The 24,067-nt window shown below is 32.8% G+C and overlaps 3 protein-coding genes across 3 annotated transcripts in view; 1 reads left to right on the forward strand and 2 right to left on the reverse strand.

Moving 5' to 3' along the window:
• Positions 1 to 24,067, forward strand: part of LOC124538865 (dystrophin, isoforms A/C/F/G/H) — a 626,595-nt gene that overhangs the window by 356,914 nt on the left and 245,614 nt on the right. The window lies entirely within an intron of this gene.
• LOC124538862 lies at positions 10,307 to 11,186 on the reverse strand. Its single transcript, XM_047116097.1, has one exon. It carries the CDS (start codon positions 11,184 to 11,186, stop codon positions 10,458 to 10,460), a length of 729 nt encoding a protein of 242 aa, XP_046972053.1. The 3' UTR covers positions 10,307 to 10,457.
• LOC124538864 lies at positions 19,160 to 23,126 on the reverse strand. Its single transcript, XM_047116100.1, has 5 exons — positions 23,049 to 23,126; positions 21,612 to 21,792; positions 20,731 to 20,814; positions 20,015 to 20,172; positions 19,160 to 19,249 (listed from the first exon to the last, which is right to left on the reverse strand). The coding sequence occupies exons 1-5, from the start codon at positions 23,086 to 23,088 to the stop codon at positions 19,170 to 19,172; spliced, it is 543 nt and encodes a 180-aa protein (XP_046972056.1). The 5' UTR covers positions 23,089 to 23,126; the 3' UTR covers positions 19,160 to 19,169.

A 24,067-nucleotide genomic window follows, 5' to 3' on the forward strand; every position in this document is an offset into this window, starting at 1 on the left:
TTTTATAATCGTCTTCGACGGAAAGCATCGTTTTAAAAGCACCCACGTACAATGCTCCTTACATTGCGTGCTGGTCTATACTCAACTTTATTGAAGCTTCATTGGATAGTGAAGAAAAATTTTGGTCTTTCCACATCGGGTGGTTTTTCGTAAATGTTTGACATGCATGATGTGCTCATCTCTCAAACCCACGTTCTAAGGGTTTTGACTGAGTTGGAGTGCAAAAACAAGGTAATGTTTGAGCAACATTTGTCAAAGGTTTATCCGAAGTTATATAAGTTTACTTGGTTGTGGGCGTTGAGAAAGCCCGTCTCAGAATTAGCTCAACACATATTAGACCGCCAAAAAGAAATACTTTTTATTGATGGAAGGTAAAGAGCTGAGATGACCCAGTGGTTAGAACCCGTGCATGTTAATCGATGATTGTGAGTTCAAATCGAGACAAGCACCACTAAATATTCATATGCTTAATTTATGTATATAATTTATCTCGTGCTCGGCGATATCTGCACTTGTCTAATTTCATAGAAATTCTGCCACATGTATATTACACCAACCCGCATTGGAACAACGTGCTGGTATATATTCCAAACCTTTTCCTCAAAGAGTAAAGGTCTTAACCCAGTAGTGGGATAATTACAGGCTGTTCTTGTTGTCTTGATGGAAGGTAGTGTGAATCAGTGTAGTTATAGATATAAAACATCTTAGTTTCCAAGGTTGGTGGCGTATTGGCAATGTGCGAAATGGTTGTTCTGAAGTCGCAAATGTCTATAAGTGGTTTCATAAGCCATCAGGTCCACTTGTACTCATACAGCAAAAAAAAAAATAAAAAAAAAAATTAAGCTACGGTGTGACATAAAATTCAAAGACCACCTTTATAAATTTTTATCACTTCCAGTTGTGCAAATTAGCGTTGAGCACACTTGCCTGCCGTGTGCTGATAAAAGAGTAACCTTTCCATAACCTATATTTCGTATGAATATATAATTTTGTAAATAAACACCACATGTTTTACACTGATAAAGCTTATGTTTATATTATTTTATGTATACAGATGACGACCAGAGTCTCTTTATTACCTAAAATACTTAATAAAGTATTTAAAATAAAATAAATAGTAAATAAAAAAAGGTCACCCAAAAAATAGGTATTTCAAAAATATATTGGGAACCATGTGTGTCAAACTTTCAACATGTGATTCTAATTATGACGTCGTCCGAACCGATTTCGGACACACCAATATTGACCATTCACAAAAGAGTTTACATAAATGAGTTCATCCTTGGATACGCGGTGAGTTCCCATCATGTAGTCCATTTGCAGGTCCGTCCTATTCTAATAAAAAAAAGAACTGCACTCTGTATACTTTCTGCATTCCCATGAGACGACAAATCAGACAGAATCGGAAAGAGATTATTTAGAATAGTAAAAAGACCATGAAACTTGATGAATTGCTTGATACTTTTATATCTTGTCGAATCAATCATTTTTCATTCACTGAAAAAACGCATTCCCACACACCAAATGGGTGTTGTGGGATATTTAATTTCATTTATTTATTGGAAAATACATCGACATATTCACAAAAACAGTGCAGTATAACGATATATCACTGGTGCCTAGTACCCCAAACATCCCGGAATACGCACTAAAAAACCATCAACCACCCTTTTAAGTTCAATAAGCGTCACAAGATTGCTTTCTCATGGTACCGTGACGGTATATAATACCCATGAATACCTGATCAGACGCACGCCAAATTTCCACTTTATTTTTATTATAATTTGACTCATATAAATGAAGGTAACCAAATATAAATTCCAAAAATAGACAAAATTATATAGTACGTTTAGTTGTTGCAAATTGCTTGCTTTTTAATTCTTTTAAAACTTCAAAGACCTTTCTAAGCTGGTTCGCACTTCTAGTGACCTAAGAGTTGCCGCTTACCTAGTTCAAAGAATGAGATTTGTATTCAAAGAACGACAGACAACCTCTCGAGAACAATACCACAAGATCTATTGGACGGCGCATCCTCTTTGTAAGTTGAGTGTAATTACTGTTATTTTATTTCGTAACTTTATACAAATCGAGGTAATTCTTATTTTTATTTCAAATTATAATTATTAAAATTATACGTCACAATTAATATATAGGCTAGTCAAGTACAAATTACGATTACCAAGAATATTATGGACTACACTTGAAATGGAGAGTATCTGAGTATCTGATAAACCTTATACCACCCAGACGGGTCCAGGAATTCAATCCCAAGAAGACAAAATAATAACATAACTTCAGATTTATATTTTGATGTTGCTTGGAAATAAAATCAACGACACGGCCATCTTGTCTATGGAGATACAAATATAACAATGAAAATAAAATAAATTACATATACATAAACGGGTGTACTTAATCCAGTAGCACTACTGTATGATTAGTTAGATAAGGTTTTATTACACCGTTTTCCTAATATAGATAGAACTTTGTATCATTTTGTGAAGAGAAATATTTTTAAACCTAACATCGGAGAAGTTCGATTCTCTACTGATTAAACTATACTCTTCGTATGCTGGACAGTGTAAGATTTATTATGTAAGAAGTTATTTCTGTAGTCGAAGTGATAATTTAAGGAAAGACCACGAGCTTACTGACATACGAATTAAGTTATATAAAAGATTTTTTAATAAATCGTAAATACCTTAAGCAAAATTCTATACTTCATTAGACACTGAGTTATTTCGATTGATTAGTATTTATCTCATCTAAATTTGTTTAAACAATTAATATACCGTAAAATTTCGCGTAATTAATATATTTGTAATCTATATTAGCGGCCCAGTCTGGCTTCGCACGGGTGGACATAATTTTTTTTCATATACATTTTTTTGATGCTTTCTGCCGATATATTTAACAATTGCTTCTATTAAATTAAATATAAATATGAGACAGCTTCACATACATTACTTTGATCCCAATGTGAGTAGCTGAAGCACTTGTGTTATGGGAATCAAAAGTAACGACGGTACCACAAACACACAGACCCAAGACAACATAGAAAACTAATGATAATCTATATCGACTCGACTGGGTATCGAACCCGGGACCTCAGAGTGGCGTACCCATGAAAACCGATGTACACACCACTCGACCATGGAGGTCGTCAATTTCGACTTATGAATCTCTCTGTTCGTGAAAACCGCATGAAAATCCGTTCAATGGTTTATGTGTTTATTGCGAACATACAGACAGACAGACGCGGCCCACTTTGTTTTATAATATATAGTAATTAATACGACGCTTGTATATGTTTGAGTAAATGTGAGCTTGAACATCTTGCCTTAATTGATTTCCACGTGAGTTAAGTTTTAATAAAATGTAATTAGTGTCTAAGATAGGTATCCAGAGCTGGCGCTAAATTACAATTTAATATTTTGGGTTAGTAAAATCGGTCAAATTTTGTAACGAGATGAAGCTGTGAGCCTTAGAAGTAGCTTCATGTGGCTTCAAATAAATTGGATACATTTCGACGGGGTAATTATTGCAAATTATATTTTCCAATAAGGTTTTGTGATAAGTGCCTGTAATTAAATATATAGGTATAGGTATAATAAAATAAAAAATATTTCGATAGATGTCAAAGTTAACTGGTTTCAAAGAAGTTTCGCTAAATAATACTTCTAGTATTAAGTAACAGATACAATATAATAAAATAACATTTTTTCTTTTGAGAATAAATTTTATTAAATTAAATTAAAGTTGCATTTTTATTAATCTAAAATATCGCATAGATTTAATCAAAAGTAAAATATCAATATTGTAAAATAAATGTAATGCTTAACCGTAAACATTAGAAGGAGACAGAGAGAAAAAGAAAGAGAGGGAAAGAACACGGAAACGGTTTTTCTATTTCACTCTTTTATAGGCTGCGTAAAAACTTCATTCCAGTAATATTATGGTAGCGGACTATATTTATTGGAGGAAAACAGTATGTTATCTCTCAATTCTGCCTCTTGCTCGTAGAAATTTCTTTATAGGACCGCTTGTTGTTTACCCATTTAAACACAGGCTACGATGTAGAGCATACGAGAAGAAGTACGGCAAAATCATATGATGTCACAAGAAAAGCACGTTGCAATTTCAACTTTAACGTCACTTGAATAGAGTTGATTTTCCTTCGAATGTGAACGGTCTTTTAAGGCGTTGTGATCCATTCCACTCTTGCATTTATTGATGAATGTTATATAACCACGTCCATTGCAAATATTAATCATTAACGTCAACTAAACTGCAAACTAAAGACAGCATGTAAGATGAACAAATATGTATTTACTAATTAATATTTTTTTCTGTTACAGGTAAGTTATAAAATAATATATCAGCGGACTCTGAACATGAACGGCTAATTAAGTTAAAAGTAAAGACTTATGTTTGAAAATACCTTCAGAATGGGTGAGTGAAATGAAATATTTATCGTTTTTTTAATTACCGATAAATGTTATGATTCTCAAACAATCAGTATCTCTTGCGATAGGTGATATGAGTACAGGGTATAATCGTTTTTATTACTGAGGTGCCACGATTTGTTTTTTTTTTACCATCGTGAATGTAATAACGCCTTATTTACCAAAGCAACTAGCTATTTGCCTAGTCTCCCTCCAACCTGGAAAAAACTGCGATTGATCTGCAATTTTTTCTTTATTAAAATAAATGAAAATTATAAATAAGCAAATATTTTGTATGGGTTTTTTATATCTATATTAATTTTCGCTGGCAGCTTCGCCTACGTTTTGGGAGGTATTACCTGGTGTCGTAGGCCTAAGGTATCAAAAACAGTAAACAAATATATGTACAATAAGGTCTTACGGTTTTTAGCAGTAGAGCTTTGTGCAAAGCCTATTTAGGTAGGTACCACTCATCAGAACAGCAACAGTTAGTATTGTTGTGTTCTGATTTGAAGGGTAAGTGAGCCAGGGAACTAGGCATATAACATCTTAATACCCATAGGAAAGGTTAATATTTTTTACATCGCCTATGTTTAAGGTTGGTGGTCACCACCTACCATCGGGTGGCTCATTTACCCGTCCGCTCACCCCTATCATAAAATAAACAAAATAATATAAAAATATTGTCGCGTTCTAATGAAAAATGTTCTCTAGAGACAGGTACTCATTGTGAATTGTCCGCCATAATTGAGGTTTGTGACGTCGAGGGCGCTGATTGGTCAGATCGTCGACGCGTTAGAGTCCTATCATACGATACATTAATTAACTTTTAGAATTTTTGATATAATAACAGCTGCACAGTTTTCTTCCTTATTTTCATAATATTTATCAGTATTTAAAAAATAAAAACAGTTCTGTCTGTTTATCACCGTTTCGTGGCTGAACCGTTGAACTGAACCGTACCGCTGATTCATATGCTTAATTTGTATTTATAATTCATCTTGTGCTCAGCGGTGAAGGAAAACATCGTGAGGAAACCTGCATGTGACAAATTTCATAGAAATTCTGCCACATGTGTATTCCACCAACCCGCATTGGAACAGCGTGGTGGAATATGTTCCGAACCTTCTCCTCAAAGGGAGAGGAAGCCTTTAGCCCAGCAGTGGAAAGTTGACATGTTATTGAACAAGGTCATAAAAAATATATGTTACCTACGACATAAACTATTTTATTATAATATAAAAATAAAATGCACAGCGCTATAAATTAAAACATTCTCAATTCAAATATTAAGTATAGCAGCACCTCTTGAAATGCAATTAAAATGTTCAAATTAATAGTTATATTATACAATTTTGGCCTGTAGTACGTTAGTATAAGAACTTAATTCGTTTAAATAAATATATACATCAATACCGGCAATGCGTCGTGATGCGTTTATGATTCTGTGTGAAGTCACCTTCGAAGGGTATAAAGTGTTGACGGGTAAGGGTTAGCGCATTGTTGATTACCCAGCTAAATTAAATACGCTGTTAATATAGCTAGAATTATACGGATATTTTGTATTTGATGTTGCCTTTAAAATTGGTAATGTAATATTTATGTTGTACGTTTCTTTTGTTTTCGAAGTTGTGTTTTGACGGGTTCGTAGGTAGTTTTAAATTTCGAATTAAAATGTCATTTATTAGTGTTAGCGTTTTTCTGTAGTGGGTTTTGAGGAATTCACTTTCTTGAAATACAGGCAACCTATTTGTAAAACGTTATATTTGACACGTGTATTCTATAATTATAGTCAATTCTGTATATTATAACTTTTCACTTCCATATTCTGCGGTGACTTTTGAGTTCCTTCTCACAAAAATCCTATTCTGATTGTTACACGATGATTTATTGACTTCGCCGTTGCTTAAGATCATTTCCTAAATTTCATTTTGCCTTATTTTTGATTGGTAGCATATTACGCTTTATATTATATTTCAGAACAGCCGAATACCGAATTTATTTCCATTATTTTTATGTTATCTAATACAATGATCTAAATAATTTTTATAAAAAATCACTTCAGATTTCCATATTTTAAGTACAAAGTCACTCTGGGAGACCCAAATAAGAAATTTATTTCATAGTATATTTTATATATATTTGATTGTTATAAATGAATGAATGAATGAATGAATGAAATATACTTTATTGTACACCAAGCAAAGTACATAAAATTTTAAAACAGAATAAAATAAACAATGTTATACAGTATACAATCGGCGGCCTTATCGCTAGAAGAGCGATCTCTTCCAGGCAACCGGTTGGCATAGGACATTATAATAAATAAATAAATTTAGGGTGGAGGTGTACTATAATACAAACATAATAAAGTAGTAAAAATAATACATACATATATAATGAGAAAATACACACATAACTAGTAAGAAAAACATATACACAATTTTAAAATAAATGAGGATTGGAGGAGGAGAAAGGTAAGGGATGAAAATACGATTTCAAGTATCAATATAACATTCGAAAATGCGACGTTTAAATATTTCAAGGGATTTAGCTCGACGTACCGCTAAGGGCAAGGAGTTCCATAAGCGTGCTGCGTTAATTGTAAAAGATTTTGAGTAACAAGTTGAAGAGTGAGAAGGGATACTCAAAATTAAATTATCCTCGGAGCGCAGAGAGCGACAATGAGAAGCGCCAAGGAACTTAAATCTCTCTTTTAAATAAAGAGGAACTTTTGGATTGAATAGGATACAGTAAAGAAATGATAGAATACGAGTATTCCTGCGAAGGCGGACTGGAAGCCACTTGAGCTTTTTGCGAAATTCAGAAACATGGTCATATTTGCGAAGCCCAAATATGAACCGTATACAGAGATTTTGAATGCGCTCAAGTTTATTTAGTTGCTCCTCGTTTAAATCGAGATAACATACGTCGGCATAATCTAAGATTGGTAATAGGAGAGTTTGTGCTAACGTAATTTTGGTAGGTATGGGCAAAAAGTATTGTAACCTACGCAGAGAACCAATCGCCGAAAACATCTTTCTACTCACTTCGGTAACCTGCGGAATCCATGATAACGTTTTATCAAAGATTATGCCCAAGTTTTTGACCTTGTCTTCAAAAGGAATAAGAACTCCATCAAATTTCACAGGTGGTAGATTAGTCCAATCAATTTTCGGTAATAACTTTTGACTACCAATTATAATGGCCTGCGACTTAGTTGGATTAACTGTTAGACCATGAGTTTTACTCCAATGAGAAATGTGTGCTAAGTCATTGTTGATTATGCTTATTGAGTTTGGTAAGTCATTTACATGCGACGTTAGGTATAGCTGAAGATCATCAGCATACAGGTGGTAGAGAGAAGATAGATGTTTAGTTATGGAGTTAATAAATATTGAAAATAAAAGAGGGGACAACACGCCACCTTGGGGGACGCCAGCATTTAGTACACACCAGTTGGAATAATTATCGTTAACACGTATACGTTGCCGACGCCCGTCCAAGTAACAATGAAACCAGTCAATTACTTTAGGAGATATGTTAAGAGACCTTAAGAAAGCCAGCAGAATATCATAGTCAACACTGTTAAACGCATTGCTGAAGTCCAACAATGTCAACACAGTCACCCGCTGCTTATCCATACCAAAACGAATGTCATCGGTAATTTTGACTAATGCAGTAGTCGTGCTGTGACCATGACGAAAGCCGGATTGGAAAGGATTTAAAAGATTATTTTTGGAAAGGTATAAGCTTAACTGTTGATGTACCAGTCGCTCTAGGACTTTAGAGAGGAAAGGGAGAATAGATATTGGACGATAATCAGTAACACAGGAAGGGTTGGGTTTTTTAGGTATAGGAATCACTTGAGCATCTTTCCATGCAGAGGGAAATTTACCCGTGGTTATAGAGTGATTAAGAATGGACGTGATTATAGGTGTCAAAAGGTCAAGGATAGGAATGATCATCTTGCGACTAATGCAGTCAGAACCAACAGCATTAGAGTTGATACTTAAGATGTTTCTCTTAACATCACTTTCAGTAATTAGACTAAAAACAAAAGGAGAGAAATCTGGAGTGGATGAAGCAAGAATTTGATTTATTGTACTTAATTTCGTGGCTCCATCTATAACAGCCGAGGATGAGAAATGCTGATTAAGCTGATCGAGGTCACAGTATTGAGAGTAATTTTCTTGACTAGCTTTCCCAACTCCAAGTGATTTAAGGAATTTCCAGACTTTACTTGTGTCATCTTCCTCTAAAATAGATTTATGAATGTGGCGTCGTTGTTCGTCTCTACAAATCCTGTTGCAGTGATTTCTAGCTTTCTTATATTTTTCCAGATTTACGTCGCTCGCATTACACTTATATTTAGCTTTAGCGGCGTTCTTTTTATTTTGCAAGGATTTTACGTCATCTGTAAGCCAAGGAGCAGGAAGATGCTTAAGTCGGACTGGTCTAATAGGCGCGTGTACGTCGTACAATTGGTTCAACAAGGAATTGAAAATTGCAACCCGATCATCTAGAGATGGTGCAAGCAAAACTTCTTGCCAGTCAATTTTAGCTGCATCCTCTTTCAGACGCTCTAAGTCCATACCAGCAAAATTACGTTGCAGAAGAATTTTAGGTTTAATTTTAGGAGGTTTAATCTTGTAAGATAGGAAAATAAGGTCGTGATAAGAGAAAGCTGCAGCAGTGCATTGACCATGCTTTTGAACATAATCAAGAGAAGAAACAAGAATAATATCTAGAAGGGAAGGAGTACAATTTGGAAAGAAGTGAGTCGCGGAGAGTGGGAGAATATTTAAATTAGATGCTTCAACCATGGAGCTAAAACGAGTAGAGCGGACGTCATTTCTTAATAAACACGTGTTAAAGTCGCCCATAATAATTGCGTGCTTATATAGGGGTACGTATTTATGTAAAAGATCATCGAGAGAAGAGAAATACTCGATCGATGAACTAGGATTGTAGTATACCCCCAGCAAAACTTTAGTATGAGCGAAAACTACTTCTATCAAAAGGTGCTCAGCATGGGGATTAGCTTGACACTGCGACTGGTCAATAATATTAAATGGTAGGTGCGAGCGGAGATATATTGCTACACCACCTCCAGTGCGTCCAATACGATCGTTTCGTACGAGGTGAAAACCTGGAAGGGCGTATGAGGTAGAAGGTAAGCAAGGCTTCAACCATGATTCTGACACTAAGATTGCATGTATGTTCTTATTTTCAAAGGACGATACTAAGTCGGGATAATGTGCAGGAATACTCTGGGCGTTAATATGTACGATGTTAAAATTTTTCAGTACGTCTGAGAAGTGAGAATCGAGGGTTTCGCTTAAAGTAGGAATACTAAGAAGACTGTCGTCACTATTCAATCCATGGGAAGAAGAAGACATAGAAAAAAATGTGTCGTCGTTGTCATCATTAATCATAATATTAAAAATACTATCAATTATGTATGTATACAGATATATTAAAATTTATGTATATGTAAATATTTAAGTTAATAAATAAAATAAATATAGATATATATATATATATATATACAATTACAATACTAAGTCCATAAGCCCACCAGCTACTTGAAGAATCAATTTACAGTAAGAGAAAAACAAAAAAAAAAATTTTTTTTTTAAAAACACTTAAAACAATAATTAAGTCTAAAGTAAAAAAAAAAAAAATTAAATTATTAAGACATAAATGGAACATTACTATAATTAAAATTATTCTACAGTTATACAAAAAAAAGAAAAAAAGTAAAAAAGTAAAGTTCTATAATTATCTATCTTTATATCTACTATGAAGTGTGCAAAATTACTTGCATCCAAATCATAACTGTCAATTGTCATTGTCATTGTAGTGCAGGTTGTCATAATCTACATTTGACTTGCGTGAATAATAAAAAAGATAAATACATAATAAAAAATAAAAAAAAGGGTACTTTACGCTAAAAATAGTTGAAAAAAGGGTATTACGAAAACTAGTCCTGTATATTTACATCGAAAACTATTTCTTGATTACCCTTTTCGTTCGAGCAACAGGAATTTTAGCCACAGGACTTTTACTCGTTTCTACTGTCGTCGGTGATTTCGGTGTTTGTTGTGAAATAGCGTCAAGTTCCGCCAAAGACTCCACACGATGCTGAGACTCATCAGATGCAATAATATGTATCCAGCCATCCCGGGTCCAGCACTTACCAATGCCAAAACGCTGTCTGGCAGCAAGGAAAACCTCGTGACGGGACTTGGTTAAGAACTCAGATTGAGTAATTCCAGAGCCCTTGAGCTTCGTTTTGGCATACCAAACCTGGTTACGTATAGATTGTTCCGCGAATTTCACAACAATAGGTCTAGGCTTCTTAACAGATGAGCGACCTAGGCGATATGATGTTGTGATACTTGAGCTGGCAAAGTTAGTTAAGTCCAAATGCTCAGCAACCAGGCTAGTAATTCGCGCTTTCAAGTCTTCAGACTTCACTTCAGGAACCCCATGGAAAAGAAGCATCTTACGCCTTCTCCTCATCTCCTGGCGCTCTATTTCCTTACCGAGATACTCAACCTGCCTTTGTAAGGTGGTCAAAGCAGAGAGTATAAAACTTTGGAATACATTGAAGTCCGCAGCCAGAGAAGCAGTTGTCAATGGAGTGGATGTTTTTTGCAGATCATTTTGAAACGCTGTCATCTTAGTGTTAAACATCTCTGCCATTGATGCAAGTGAATCTTTGATAGCCTCCATAGTGTACTTGTGTCAAGTGTTATATAAATATGAAATTGTAAACATTACAGTATATTTAAAAATATTTTATAAAAATCTGAACCGAGATGGCCCAGTGGTTAGAACTCGTGCACCTTAACCGATGATTTCGGGTTCAAACCCAGGCAAGCACCACTGTATATATGTGCTTAATTTGTGTTTATAATTCATCTCGTGTTCGGCGGTGAAGGAAAACATCGTGAGGAAACCTGCATGTGTCTAATTTCATTGAAATTCTGACACATGTGCATTCCACCAACCCGCATTGGAACAGCTTGGTGGAATATGTTCCAAGCCCTCTCCTAAATGAGAGAGGAGGCCATTAGCCCAGCAGTGGGAAATTTAGAGGCTGTTACTTTACTTTACTTTTTTTACTTTTATAAAAATCTGATACAATTTATTAAATGATACATATTATCATTTAATAAATTGTGTCAGCTTTTTTTTTCAAAAAGCCTATATGGGTATCTTATAAAGCATTTGTTATGAAAATCAATTTATTTCTTTGGGTTTTTATCTTTGACAAGGCAAACGTACGTTATCAAATGTATGATATTATTCACCCGCCAGTGTCGCGACTCGTAAATGAACCGTTCATGTGTGATAACAGTTTATATCAAAACTACCGACCGTACTTCCGGTGTATTAAGGCTTTAGTTCAACAGCTATTAACCCAATACATTTTTTAATTGTTTTTCTAAATAATACTTAACAGTGTTTGATTTTTAATTGCATACTTTGAATAATTATTTCTTAAGGTTCCTAATGTAACATATAATTTTTTATATTAAAAATATGCAATGACTTTTTTAAATTATTTTTTCCTTACTATACTTACAGTTAAATACATCGAAATTTTTTAAATTGATTTTCTAATATCGTTATCTAATATAATTAAGTTGTTATATTTTTTTAAGTTCACTTTTTTTGTAATATAAGTACCCATACAAGACTAGTTTACCCTTCGTAAATGTGGTTCCATACATTTTCGTATTCAGTTATGAATCTTACCAATTTTATGTTCAGTATTTTCACTTAAATCAAGTTTATAAAATTCCCAATATGATTTAATACATTATTCACAGAGATCATTGAGGTACTGATATCTCTGAGCCTTATATTAGGGACCGACAAATAGTATATTTTTTATTACTGTAACTTAAAGGTTATACAGAGTCCTTTCACATATACCTAAATGACATAATAGATTGTATTGACAATGTCACTGTAGTAATAAATACTATAATATAACGAAATACATATTTTCTTTATAAATTTCATAGCCGGAATTAGTCGTGATGTTTCAGTGGCTAGAAGATGTTAGTCATCGCCGATGATTCAGAGTTCAAAGACAACATAAAAAATTGACAAAGTATATGAATAATTAATATTTATCATTCGTATCATGTGTAGCGATTACCGTGAGGAAACCTGCCTACCTCAAAATTTTTCCCTCAAACGACTGGAGACCTTATTCCAGTACAACATATACAGGATGTTATTGTTAAGTACATTTTTCATTCGCACCTTCCGTTGAAAGGTTTCCATTATTAAACCGGATAAATATCACAATGATTTATCGCGAAACTACTATGAGATACGTCTGCAAAACAAACCATCTCAGAAACCGCCGTAAACTCTTTTAGCCAGTCCATTACCAGTGTATTTACGCTCGTACCACTCATTTTACTCGCGACAAGCGAAATACGCCCGTATCACAATTGAATAGAATACAAACCGACCGCAAATATAACCCTTCCTTCATTTCACACTATACAAATTTAACTAAAACATCCTTACAAAGTAAAAAGCCCTTTGTGCGTTTAATAATAGAGTCTGTTGAAAGCGTACTATTATTTTGGCTTACGTTTTGCACTTAACGTTTCATTGTAGTATGTCTGTCTGTCCGTCTCGATGACAAATTGCTTACGTCACACGATTAATGTAGTTGTGACGTATAATAGATTTATGACAGCGGGATAATAGATACGTATAAAAAATACTTATCCGCGTAAAGGTAGACGTTGCGATTAATGAAAGAAAAGAAAAGCTTTTTATTTTTTTAGTCTGTGAACTGTAACGGTATTTATAATACTATTATTAAATATATATATCGCCCCTGGCTTCTCTCGCGTTTCGTCGTGTGACGATAAAAAAGTAGTCTTTGTCCTTTCATGGAATTCGGTTCTGCATTTTGACTATGTAAAGACAAGACATACAGGCAACATAATTACTTTCTCATTAATAATAGTAGTGCAGACTGTAAACTCTTACGTCTGATAGCAACTACTCTTTTTTTTCAGTGTGTAATGTTATGATTCCCACTTACTCATTACTTGAGTTACTCTTTTATTTTTGAAACTCTTGTGATTGATTTATTTTTATTCTCTTTTTGATTCCTTGTCGTTTTAACTGCTATTTTACACATACGTATCTGTGAACTCTCTCTCTTCCGATTTGTTTTCCTTTCCAACTTTGTCTAGAGACAGCTCGTAATGCTATTATTACAATAAATTTCCTAAATAAATAACCAGCCAAGTTCTTGTTCTATCTTGAAATCTGCAGCCTTATTCTGCAGTCGCCAAGCCTACGAGGCACATAAAATGACTCAACAATGGTAAGATTAAATTTAATGACCTAAAACAAATACCAAAAACTACTAACAAAAGTCCTTTCACGATATCAATGTTTAATATAATAAAAAAAAAATCCAAACATTCAGTAACAGTTTTTTAAGTCTTCATATAATTCTGCTACCAATCAGAGCTGTCTTCGGTAAAGCTACTGGAGCTTTCGGTGCTCTCTGAAGAATCTTCACTCAACACTACTTTATAATCGTAGAAGAAATGAACCCCGCGGCGCTGATCACGGCCCGTGTCATTCGCGCATCTTTGATCGTGTATTTTGACGAACACTGCGAATAAAAAAGAATTAAAGATTTAAAATAACAAAAACAGCGCGATCATTAAGAAATTTTCTGTCTCGCAAAACCACCCTCGTTTTCCAAAAGGATACCTTCAAAAAAGAGCCTATACGTATCTTAAAGGCAAGCTATGGATGTTGGTGACGACTGTGAAGTGAGGTATAACAATAAAAAAACTGTCTCTCTGTCATTGTTAATGTGTTACTAGTAATAAAGATCAGATTTATAATCATAGAAAAAGTTATTGTTGTTAAAGGTTTCATTTACGTAACGTTTGAATATTTGATTTATTTAGGGATATGCTAGAATAACAGTGGATTGTGTGAAAGATGATATGGTTAGAAATAATGTTACTTGTGAGATGACGTCTGACAGAGAAGTATGGAAGGAGAAGACATGCTGCGCCGACCCCAAATAAAATTGGGATCAGGGCGGGAGGACGATGATGCTAGAATAACATTTATTACTTATATTGTGTATAAATAGTCGTCTATTAAGATCAGATATAATAAATAAGTGACTTCTCGATAAACTTAACTTATTTGATAAATATTCAGATCAGTCTACTAAACCAAATGAAAGTGAAATGTTATGGACTGAAAGAAAATTATTTCTTTTGCATAGCGCTTGATATGTTTATTAAACTACTTAACTGGTTCCATCTTGGCAGTTCCTGTAATGCATCATGCAAAGGCTTTTGAAGGATCTCCGAGCTCGCTGGTAAGCTCCACAGATCCATTCGATAGTTGGGTCTCGCCATTTCTTCGCCATATCTTCTGGGCATGGGGGACACTTTCGATGCCATTTTCTCCTGTGTTATGTGAATTAATAACTTAAGTGAGTAATTCTGATGCCTATTTAGACGACCTCCATGGTCGAGTGGTATGTACACCGGTTTTCATGGGTACGCCACTCTGAGGTCCCGGGTTCGATTCCCGGCCGAGTCGATGTAGATTATCATTAGTTTTCTACGTTGTCTTGGGTCTGGGTGTTTGTGGTACCGTCGTTACTCCTGATTTCCATAACACAAGTGCTTAAACTACTTACATTGGGATCAGAGTAATGTATGTGATGTTGTCTCATATTTATTTATTTATTTATTTAGATAGTTTATGTTTATAAAATACTATTTAACTATTTATAAATTTCAATTTCAAATTCACAAACGCTATCTATAGTCTATTTTAATTTAATTTTTTATCTAGCTACTTCGTAAATCTTTCTTGTACATTTACTGGTGGATTTGGTACTCTGATAATATGAAGATGATTATGGAACCTTATTTTTGCGATAGACAATTATACTTAAAGAAACCTCATAGGCGGGTATTATGACAAATAATTTGATTAATTTTGTTTATTATTATTATATAACTTAAATGTTACAGTTAATAATAATCGTTGGAGCAATTTTTTCCTAATTAAAAGGTTGCAAATATTTACCATCCTCTCCTTTCTTCTGATGATTTCGGTCTATCTGATCGACCTTTTGAGTCTGATGAACTTGTGAATTCCATAGACGATAGCTCTAAACTTTCTTTATCTGAACTCTTGCTGTCTTTTCCTAATTCAGTGGTATCGATTAGTTTTTTGTTATTCGTTGTTTGTAACTCTAACCATTTAATAGACATTTGGACGAATTTATACTCAGAACTTATACACTTTTTTAAATGTTATTAAATTTTCTAATAACTATATACTTCAGTCAAAACAAATTTTGATCAATGCTTTGTTAATTGAGAGAATACAATGCAATTTAAAAAATGTTCGTTTTTGAATCAGAGTTTTTAAATAAAACCAATTATTGTATTTCTACAGACGCGTTGTCTCATATGTTCTTTTAATGTGACTGCATAACTTTTTTTTGTACTTTCATCAAATATAGACTTTTTGCATTTCAATTTTACAACTTTTTATTATTTGAAATTACCTTTGGCCTGTTCTGAAGATGATGTGGATCTGTCTTTTTTGCTCTTCTTTCTTCTAGTTTCTACACCATTGAGATCTTTTCTAATATCGGAAGCGTTCGGAACAAAAGTGGTAGCTACATCTACTGTAAAATTTAAATAATTTTGCTAAATAAAAACTTAAATAAAATTAATCAAAGTAATAAGAAAAATTGAATTTTAGATATGAATTTTCGATTCATATTTAAGAAATAAATTTATAAACTTATCCATACGTAAAAATAGTAAAACTATAATATCAGAAGAAACAAATTGCACCATTGCAATAATGCTTTTTTTTATATTTTTTCTTTCAAACTGGATAAATCATAAATCCGTTTAGTAGCAGCGTTTATGGCTTTTCAATATAACAGTTTTACGAAACGTTCAATTTCTGATTCAATCTTTAGGTATTTCATTTCGTGTGACTTGAGATTCCATTCGACTTTTTACTATTGAATTTTTCGATATAACCATTTCATATTGGAAAGGCTTCGGTGTCTGAAAGTACTGGCATATAGGAGATTCATCCTCTATTTCTAATTGAAAAGCAAACGGAAATATGATCCTTTATTATTATGATAAACTTTTAACTCTGCTGATGTTGATAGACTTGGGCATAAAAGTAACCTTTAATCTATAAAATAAGATCTTTCTAGGGTAGAATTACTTATAACTTTATTATTTCTTGGTAGGACTTTGTGCAAGCCCATTTAGGTAGGTTGCCTCACTAATGACTTATTCTACCATGATGTTTTTCCGTTTAAGATGATTAATGAAATCTTTGTAATTTTTCGTCAATTCAGTTACATTGAAAATATCAAGAAAATGAGTAATAGCGATTTGATTTTTGTACTGTTTTTATAATTTTAACACTTTTCACTATTCAGACTCCTAGTGTTAGTTTTTTGTCCTTAATTCAAAAATTGAATACGAGATGTAAATTGAATATTATGTAGTCATTACTTAAGAATAAACTATATATAATAGGATTAGATAATGGGTAAACAGAACGATAAGAATTATAAATCAAGGAAAATACTAATTATTTATATGGCTTATAATACATTACATTTACTATACGATATTTGTATATGTGGATGTACAAACTTTTATTAAAATCGCTTGGAGAAATAACGGCTATCATCAGAGGACTTGAACAAGCTGTTGTGTTTGATGTTGCTGATTATGATCATTTACAGGCTTTTACTTTATTTGACTTTTATGAGAGCGATATCGATCTTTTTCAGATCCGAAAATTTACGAAATATCCCACAAAGACCGTTAACGAGGACGCTACTCGTCAGACTGCAATTAAACTGCGCATCACCATACCCATCTGTCTTCAATGCAGGATAAAATTTTAAGTCTTGAATGATTTCGAAAATATAAATGGGTACGACTGTATTTCCAAAACGTGATATGTTAAAATGATATAATAATGAAATTAATTTTAATAATAACCTACGATGACCTTCGTGGTGAAGTTGTATACACTGGTTTCCATGGGTTCGATTCGGCCCAGTCGATGTAGAAAAAGTACATTATTTTTCTATGTTATCTTGGGTTTGGGTTTATGTTGTACCGTTACTTCTGTTTGTCCAAAACACAAGTGCTTTAGCTCCTTACATTGGAGTTAATGTATGTGATGTCATGAAATCGGGTTTGGCCGGTAACATAGATATTGATATACTCCATAATATTGCCCAATTTTTTTTTGTCCTATCATTAACACTCTTCGGAGCGTATGCTATGAAAGACATTTTATGTCTAATTTTTTTACACCTTCGTTTTGTTTTAATAGGAATTTCTGAAGATTTCTATAGTAATCTATTTCTAAATATAGCCTATGTTACTCGTGTTAAAGTAGCTTTCTAATGAAAAAAGAATTATTAAAATCGGTCCAGTACTTTTTGAGTTTATCCGTTACATACAAAAATACAAATCTTTCCTCTTTATAATATTAGTGTAGAGTTATAAGAGGTTAGTTTTTGTTACCGTTAATAAAACTGACATGAAATTAACAAAACTAATAAATAAAACTAAATATGCGTAGAACAGTGACAAATTATGCGTTCAGCCATGCATAATAATTTGATATTTGGAAACATGTGGGAATTGTGTTTGTGGTGTTTGCAATTCGGCGGCAAAACGAGAATATAACCACAAAACTAAATTGATCTAAAATTTAAAATATATTTGACAACTGCAATTTATGATATCTATACATATAATAAAATTGAAGTGTCTGTTTGTAATACTTAAATAGCCCTTTTTTATTCAACGTCTATGTATGTATATACGGTACATTTTTATTACAATTTTTGTCTGTCTGTTTGTTTGTCCGACTAATTTCGGAAATGGCTGGACTGATTTTGACGGTACTTTCACTGGCAGATAACTGATATAATAATGTGTAAATTAAGCTACAATATTTTTTTTTTCAAATTCATACGCTTACAATTTCGCGGACACAGCTTGTTGTTTATAATATCGCAAAGAACACCATGACACTTGAAATCAAGTTCAAGGTTTAGGTTAGGAAAAGTAGAAGGTGTTTTGTAAATATAATGTCTGTCATAGTAATGTTCTTTTTATGAACATGTTATTTATAAACGAAAGTTGAGAACTATTGTATGTCTAGGACAGTCCTTATAATTTCGACGTTCTATGAAGATTGAAACCATAGTTTTTCCTGGGATTTCGAGTATTATACTCGAATAGTATTATAACAATATTTTACATTAAAAAAAACCGATGAAATTGAATGCCATTCAATAAAATATTTAAAATTCAACTAGATAAATAGATATTTCATCATTTTTTTTTCAAATCTAGATACGATAGGGTTGTGCTTAGTGTGCTGGATGAAGCCTGAGTATATGTGTGTGCTTTCTTATATATTTGTTAAGTTAATTCATAAATTAGCATACAATGAAGTACAATAAATATATTAAAAGGGTATATTTAAAATCAAAGAATATCTAATACTAATAATAAATAACACCAGCGATATTGTACTTTTTGTATTGTCTTCTGATCTTGTATTGTTTAAGTACCTAATTATAAATAAATAAAAGCCTCATCGTAATTAACATTATACTTTATAAATATAAAACCAGTGCCTGCCGTGATATGGATTATCCTTACAGCGATGATCGTACAGTTTCACGAACACTGAAATTGAAAAAAATCTCATGAATAGAAAAATCTACTTGCATATTCCCACAATTACTCATCGCGGTTATAAGCTAGCGTGAATTGAGTTCTAGAGCGCTTATATACTTGAATGGGATATAAAAAAATGATATTAAATGTTTATAAATATAAAATGTCATAAGAGAGAAGCTTCTACCTATGTTATCTTTGTCTTTTTTAATTTTTTTGGTCGAGTTATATGCATGCTTCATGTGCTTGGTCAGGTGGTTGGAAAAATCCATGTATCTATCTATATATATATCTATAAACAAATGTTAGTAAAAGAGCCGAGATGTTTGTGTTATAACGGGTGCATCTTAACCGATGATTGCGGGTTCAAACCCAGGCAGGTACCATTGAATTCGTGTGCTTAATTTGTGCTTACAATACATCTCGTACTCGGCGGTGAAGGAAAACATCGCGCGGAAACCTGCATGTGGCTAATTTCATAAAAAATCTGCCACATGTATTCCACCAAGCTGCATTGGACCAGCGTGGTGGAATATGTTACGAACCTCCTCCTCAAAGAGAAAGGAGGCCTTAGCCGAGCAGTGGGTAATTTACAGGCTGTTGCTGTTAGTAAAATGAGTTTAATTATTTTGACATCGTCAATATTTCGAACAAGTTTAAAACAATGTTAGTTCAAAGTTCATTAAGAGATACTCGAACGATTTGCTGATCTGTCATTTCGAGACTTAACTGGCGTTTGGTAAATTTTAAAGTGTTAATTAATTTTCGACTTACTTGTTCCATCTTGACAGTTCCTGTACCTCATCATACATTCGCTTTTAAAAGAACGCCTTGCACGTTGATAGCCACCGCATATCCATTTGATACCGAAATTTTTGTGCTTTTTCAACATATCGTGTGGGCAAGGCGTACACGTCCGATAGGATTTGGTTCTGAAATTGACAGAGCATTGGAAAATAATTCACTTTGATATTTTAACAAACCACTACTTCAATCTTGCATTCGAGTAATATTTTATTGGATATTTGATTATTTGCAAAAATAGCCAATACGATAATTTAAGCCATTTTTAATTGATATTATAGTGAAAGATGAATAGGTATAATATAATTCAGAGTTGTGTTATCTTTTGTCTGTTTGTAAAATTCGAATAGCCCTTTTTTACTCAATGCATATGCATGCATACATGGTACGTATTCCAAATATAATACCAAAATATGTTACAATTTTTGTCTATTTGTCTGTTTGTTCCGGCTAATCTCTGGAAGGGCTAGACCGATTTGTAACTTAGGCTCCAAAAAATATTTTTGTTGTTAAATTCAAACGAATACAAGGTTGCGGGCACAGCTAGTCAAAAGTAAAAATTGCATAAATGAACGTGAAAGAACTGGGAAAGCCCTTGACGAAATAATTCTTAGAAATTAATTCAATTCAATAAGATTCTGACAAGCAATGTATAATTAAAACAAAATATTAATGAAGAAACTTACGCTTTTCGTTCTTCATTAGTTTCAATTGAAGATGCTTCAGAGGACTGGCTTGATGAAATGCTACTGGATTCTGCTGATAATGAACTGAAAATACATTTACTATGAGTATTATCTTAATATGTTTTAGACTATAAAGTAATTTTTATGGCGGACGAGCATAGCATTGGGCCACCTGACGGTAAGTGGTCACCATCACCCATAGACAATGACGCTGTAAGAAATATTAACTATTACTTACATCGTCAATGTGCCACCAACCTTTGGAACTAAGATGTTACGTCCCTTGTGCCGGTAGTTACACTGGCTCACTCATTCTTCAAACCGGAACACAACAATACTGAGTACTGTTATTTGGCGGTAGAATAACTGATGAGTGGGTGGTACCTACCCAGACGGGCTTGCACAAAGTCCTACCACCAAGATTAGAAATTATAATGCTTATACCAAAATAGGCAGTATAATAACAAATAAATAGAGAAATAGAGACAACAACGAGCACGAAATTTGACGACATCGATGACGACGGTAGTGCGTACACCGATTTTCATTGGTACGCTAATCCGAGGTTCCGGGTTTCATTCCTGGCTGAGTCAATGCTTAAAAAGTTCGTTATTTTTCTATATTGTCTTGGGTGTGTATGGTGTCGTCGTTACTTCTTTTTCTATAACTCAAGTGCTTCAGCTACTTACATTGGGAGCAGAATAACGTATGTGATGTTATCTAATATTTATTATTATTTATTTATAACGAGTTCTCATAGTTAACTGGAAATATAATTTGTAGCTCATTTTAAACTTATTTTCTTTTATATCCACCAACCTACTGTAAAGCAGCTCTGCAAAGGCTATGCAATAACATTTTTTCAATTTAAACCAACTCACCTCGACTCATCTTCAGAGTCGCTACTCCTTAAATAGCTACCGCTTTCTCCTGGAGATTTGGAGTCATAATCATACCACTGAGGACCTCTATGCTGGGCATCTCCGAAGCCGGCTACATTCTTTACTTCTTCAATATGTTTAAAGCCATGTGTTGTTAGACTATTTTCTTGGCAATTTGAAACTGAATAATAATTAAAATGGAACACTGGGTTATTTTGGACATATTTTATATATCTTATTAATAATTTGATCATAACAGCTTTAAGAATACATATATTTAGATCGTTTATTTTATCCTAATCCTATCAAGGTTCTAAAAATACTTATGAATGATATCGCGTTATAATGTTTAAACTGACAATATTTGTATGAATTATATTATTTGCGTTCAATATGTAATCTGGGAATACGTTAGAGAGCCAAAATTAATTACAAAACATGTGAATAATAATCAGTTACTTTGTTATCTCGAGATCATTATCTAACAGTTTTTTTAATCATAAATTCCAGATCGAATTGATAAAATCACATATATTAAACTCAATACAAAGAAATACAAATTTAAATCATACAAATTTAGTTACTATAACAGTATCAGCGGTTTGAGGTCTGAAATGAGTTACAGTCATACATTTGCATTTAAATGCGCATTTGGACAAGAACTCGGAATTATGCACATAAAATTTACTAACTGCTTTCGTATTAGTGTTTTAAATTATCAAATTTATTCTCTGTTTTTATAACGTTATAATAATTCTGAATTTCGTTAATCGTAACATTTTCTGTTGATATTTTTTCTCTAGTGGAGACGCTGTTTTACAAACAATTAATCATTTCGGTGAATTTAAATTTAAATAAAGCGAAGTAAAAAACCATATAACAAAATTGGAGTGTATGTTTGTAATATTAAAAAAAGCCCTTTTTTACTCAATGCATATATATGTATTTACATGCGGTACATATTCCAAAATAACATTTTTTACAATTTTTGTTGGTCTGCTGTCTGTCTGTCTGTTTGTTTGTTCCGGCTAATCTCTGCAAAGGCTGGACCCATTTTGACGGGACTTTCTGACAGATAACTGATATAATAAGGAGTAACTTAGGCGACAATAATATTTTAGGATCGCGGGCACTGCTTGTTTTTTTAATATATACAGTTAAGTTGAGTTCAAAATTAAATTCCATCTTCTGTAATGAATTAAATGTCTTTATTTATTTTCATTCCTCTCTTATTATTTTGTGTAAACTGTCCTAGCACTTTTGATTGAATAGTTTCATTATAATATTTCATAATGTTATATTCGTCTTTGTATTATTAATGAACGTACATTTCAACGATCCTCCAAAAATATAATATGAAAATCCAGATCCATTTTTTAAACAAAAAGCCGCGACAATAAACCACAGTTTTATGAGAGGCCTTAATAAAACACTTACCACTAATTATGAGCAAAACAATCCAAAGCATTCTTTTCATATATTTTTCAACGAAAAAAAAAAATCACATCTTTATCGCTAAAAAAAGAAAAATATAAAACCTTTTTATTGTTTTTCCATAATATGAATTCGTCTAAAATTGTATTCGTAATCGATTCAGCTATTTCGCATATGTTTGTTTGGTTGTACATTTAAGAAATTTTATTTTAGCTGACAACACTGATTCTTAATTTAAAATATGACACTAACCAAAAAATTTATGGAACATTAAGGTATTAGTCATATTCAAATCCCTGCTATTAGATTTTGTGTCATGTACGGCATATGGTCATAATAAATTGCGTTATTATAATTCTTAAACAAAAATAAAACGTCATATTAAATCGTGAAACCATATTTATTTGAGGCTTATTCGCTGTTTTGTTGTTGTCAAAATCTGTTTTTTCCTTTTCATATTTGTTTGGTCGTATTGTCTAATTGAATTGAACTTTTTATTTTTCCGAAGCAATCTTATCACCCTCTCCGTTATCTGGTGAAATAAAAGCAATATTAGAATTGAGAAAATTTAAATATAACGTTTACCAAATGTACCATGCAGATTTTGTGATTGAGTTGTTTGTTATACGTTTTGTGAATAATAATGTTATTTTAAATGCTCTTGAAGTTTTTTATGTCGTAGTTTTAGTTACTGGTCACATGAAGATTGTAATTTTTGTAAATAATATATTATTTAACACGTGGCAGTAATAAGATGTCAAGGGTAAGGTAGTGAATGAATCAGAAAATAATAAATTTATATTGGGATCTGACGCAGAGGCCTGATAAAAATTTTAGTTAACAAATGTCGTATAACAAGTATAACAATTAATAAAATTTGTAATTAACAAACACTTCAAAAAGCAAGCCAAATTCTAATTTTCTATACCGCCAGAGACTTTTAATGGAGGTAATGTAGTTAAGCAGGTAAATTTGCTTATTTATGATTTATACCCTAATAGAATACAATAGTATTTCTGATA

Source organism: Vanessa cardui, chromosome 21 (genome assembly GCF_905220365.1).
Source record: "Vanessa cardui chromosome 21, ilVanCard2.1, whole genome shotgun sequence".
NCBI classification, from domain to species: Eukaryota; Metazoa; Arthropoda; class Insecta; order Lepidoptera; family Nymphalidae; genus Vanessa; species Vanessa cardui.

What these genes read in the sequence shown, in the direction of transcription:
- LOC124538862 (XM_047116097.1), bottom strand. Translation starts at nt 11,186, where the DNA reads ATGGAGGCTATCAAAGATTCACTTGCATCAATGGCAGAGATGTTTAAC.
- LOC124538864 (XM_047116100.1), bottom strand. Translation starts at nt 23,088, where the DNA reads ATGAAAAGAATGCTTTGGATTGTTTTGCTCATAATTAGTG. An exon ending in GACTCTGAAGATGAGTCGAG is followed by an intron (nt 20,815 to 21,611) that starts GTGAGTTGGTTT and finishes ATGTATTTTCAG; the next exon opens with TTCATTATCAGCAGAATCCA. An exon ending in GAACTGTCAAGATGGAACAA is followed by an intron (nt 19,250 to 20,014) that starts GTAAGTCGAAAA and finishes TTTCAATTTCAG; the next exon opens with TGTTCGTGAAACTGTACGAT.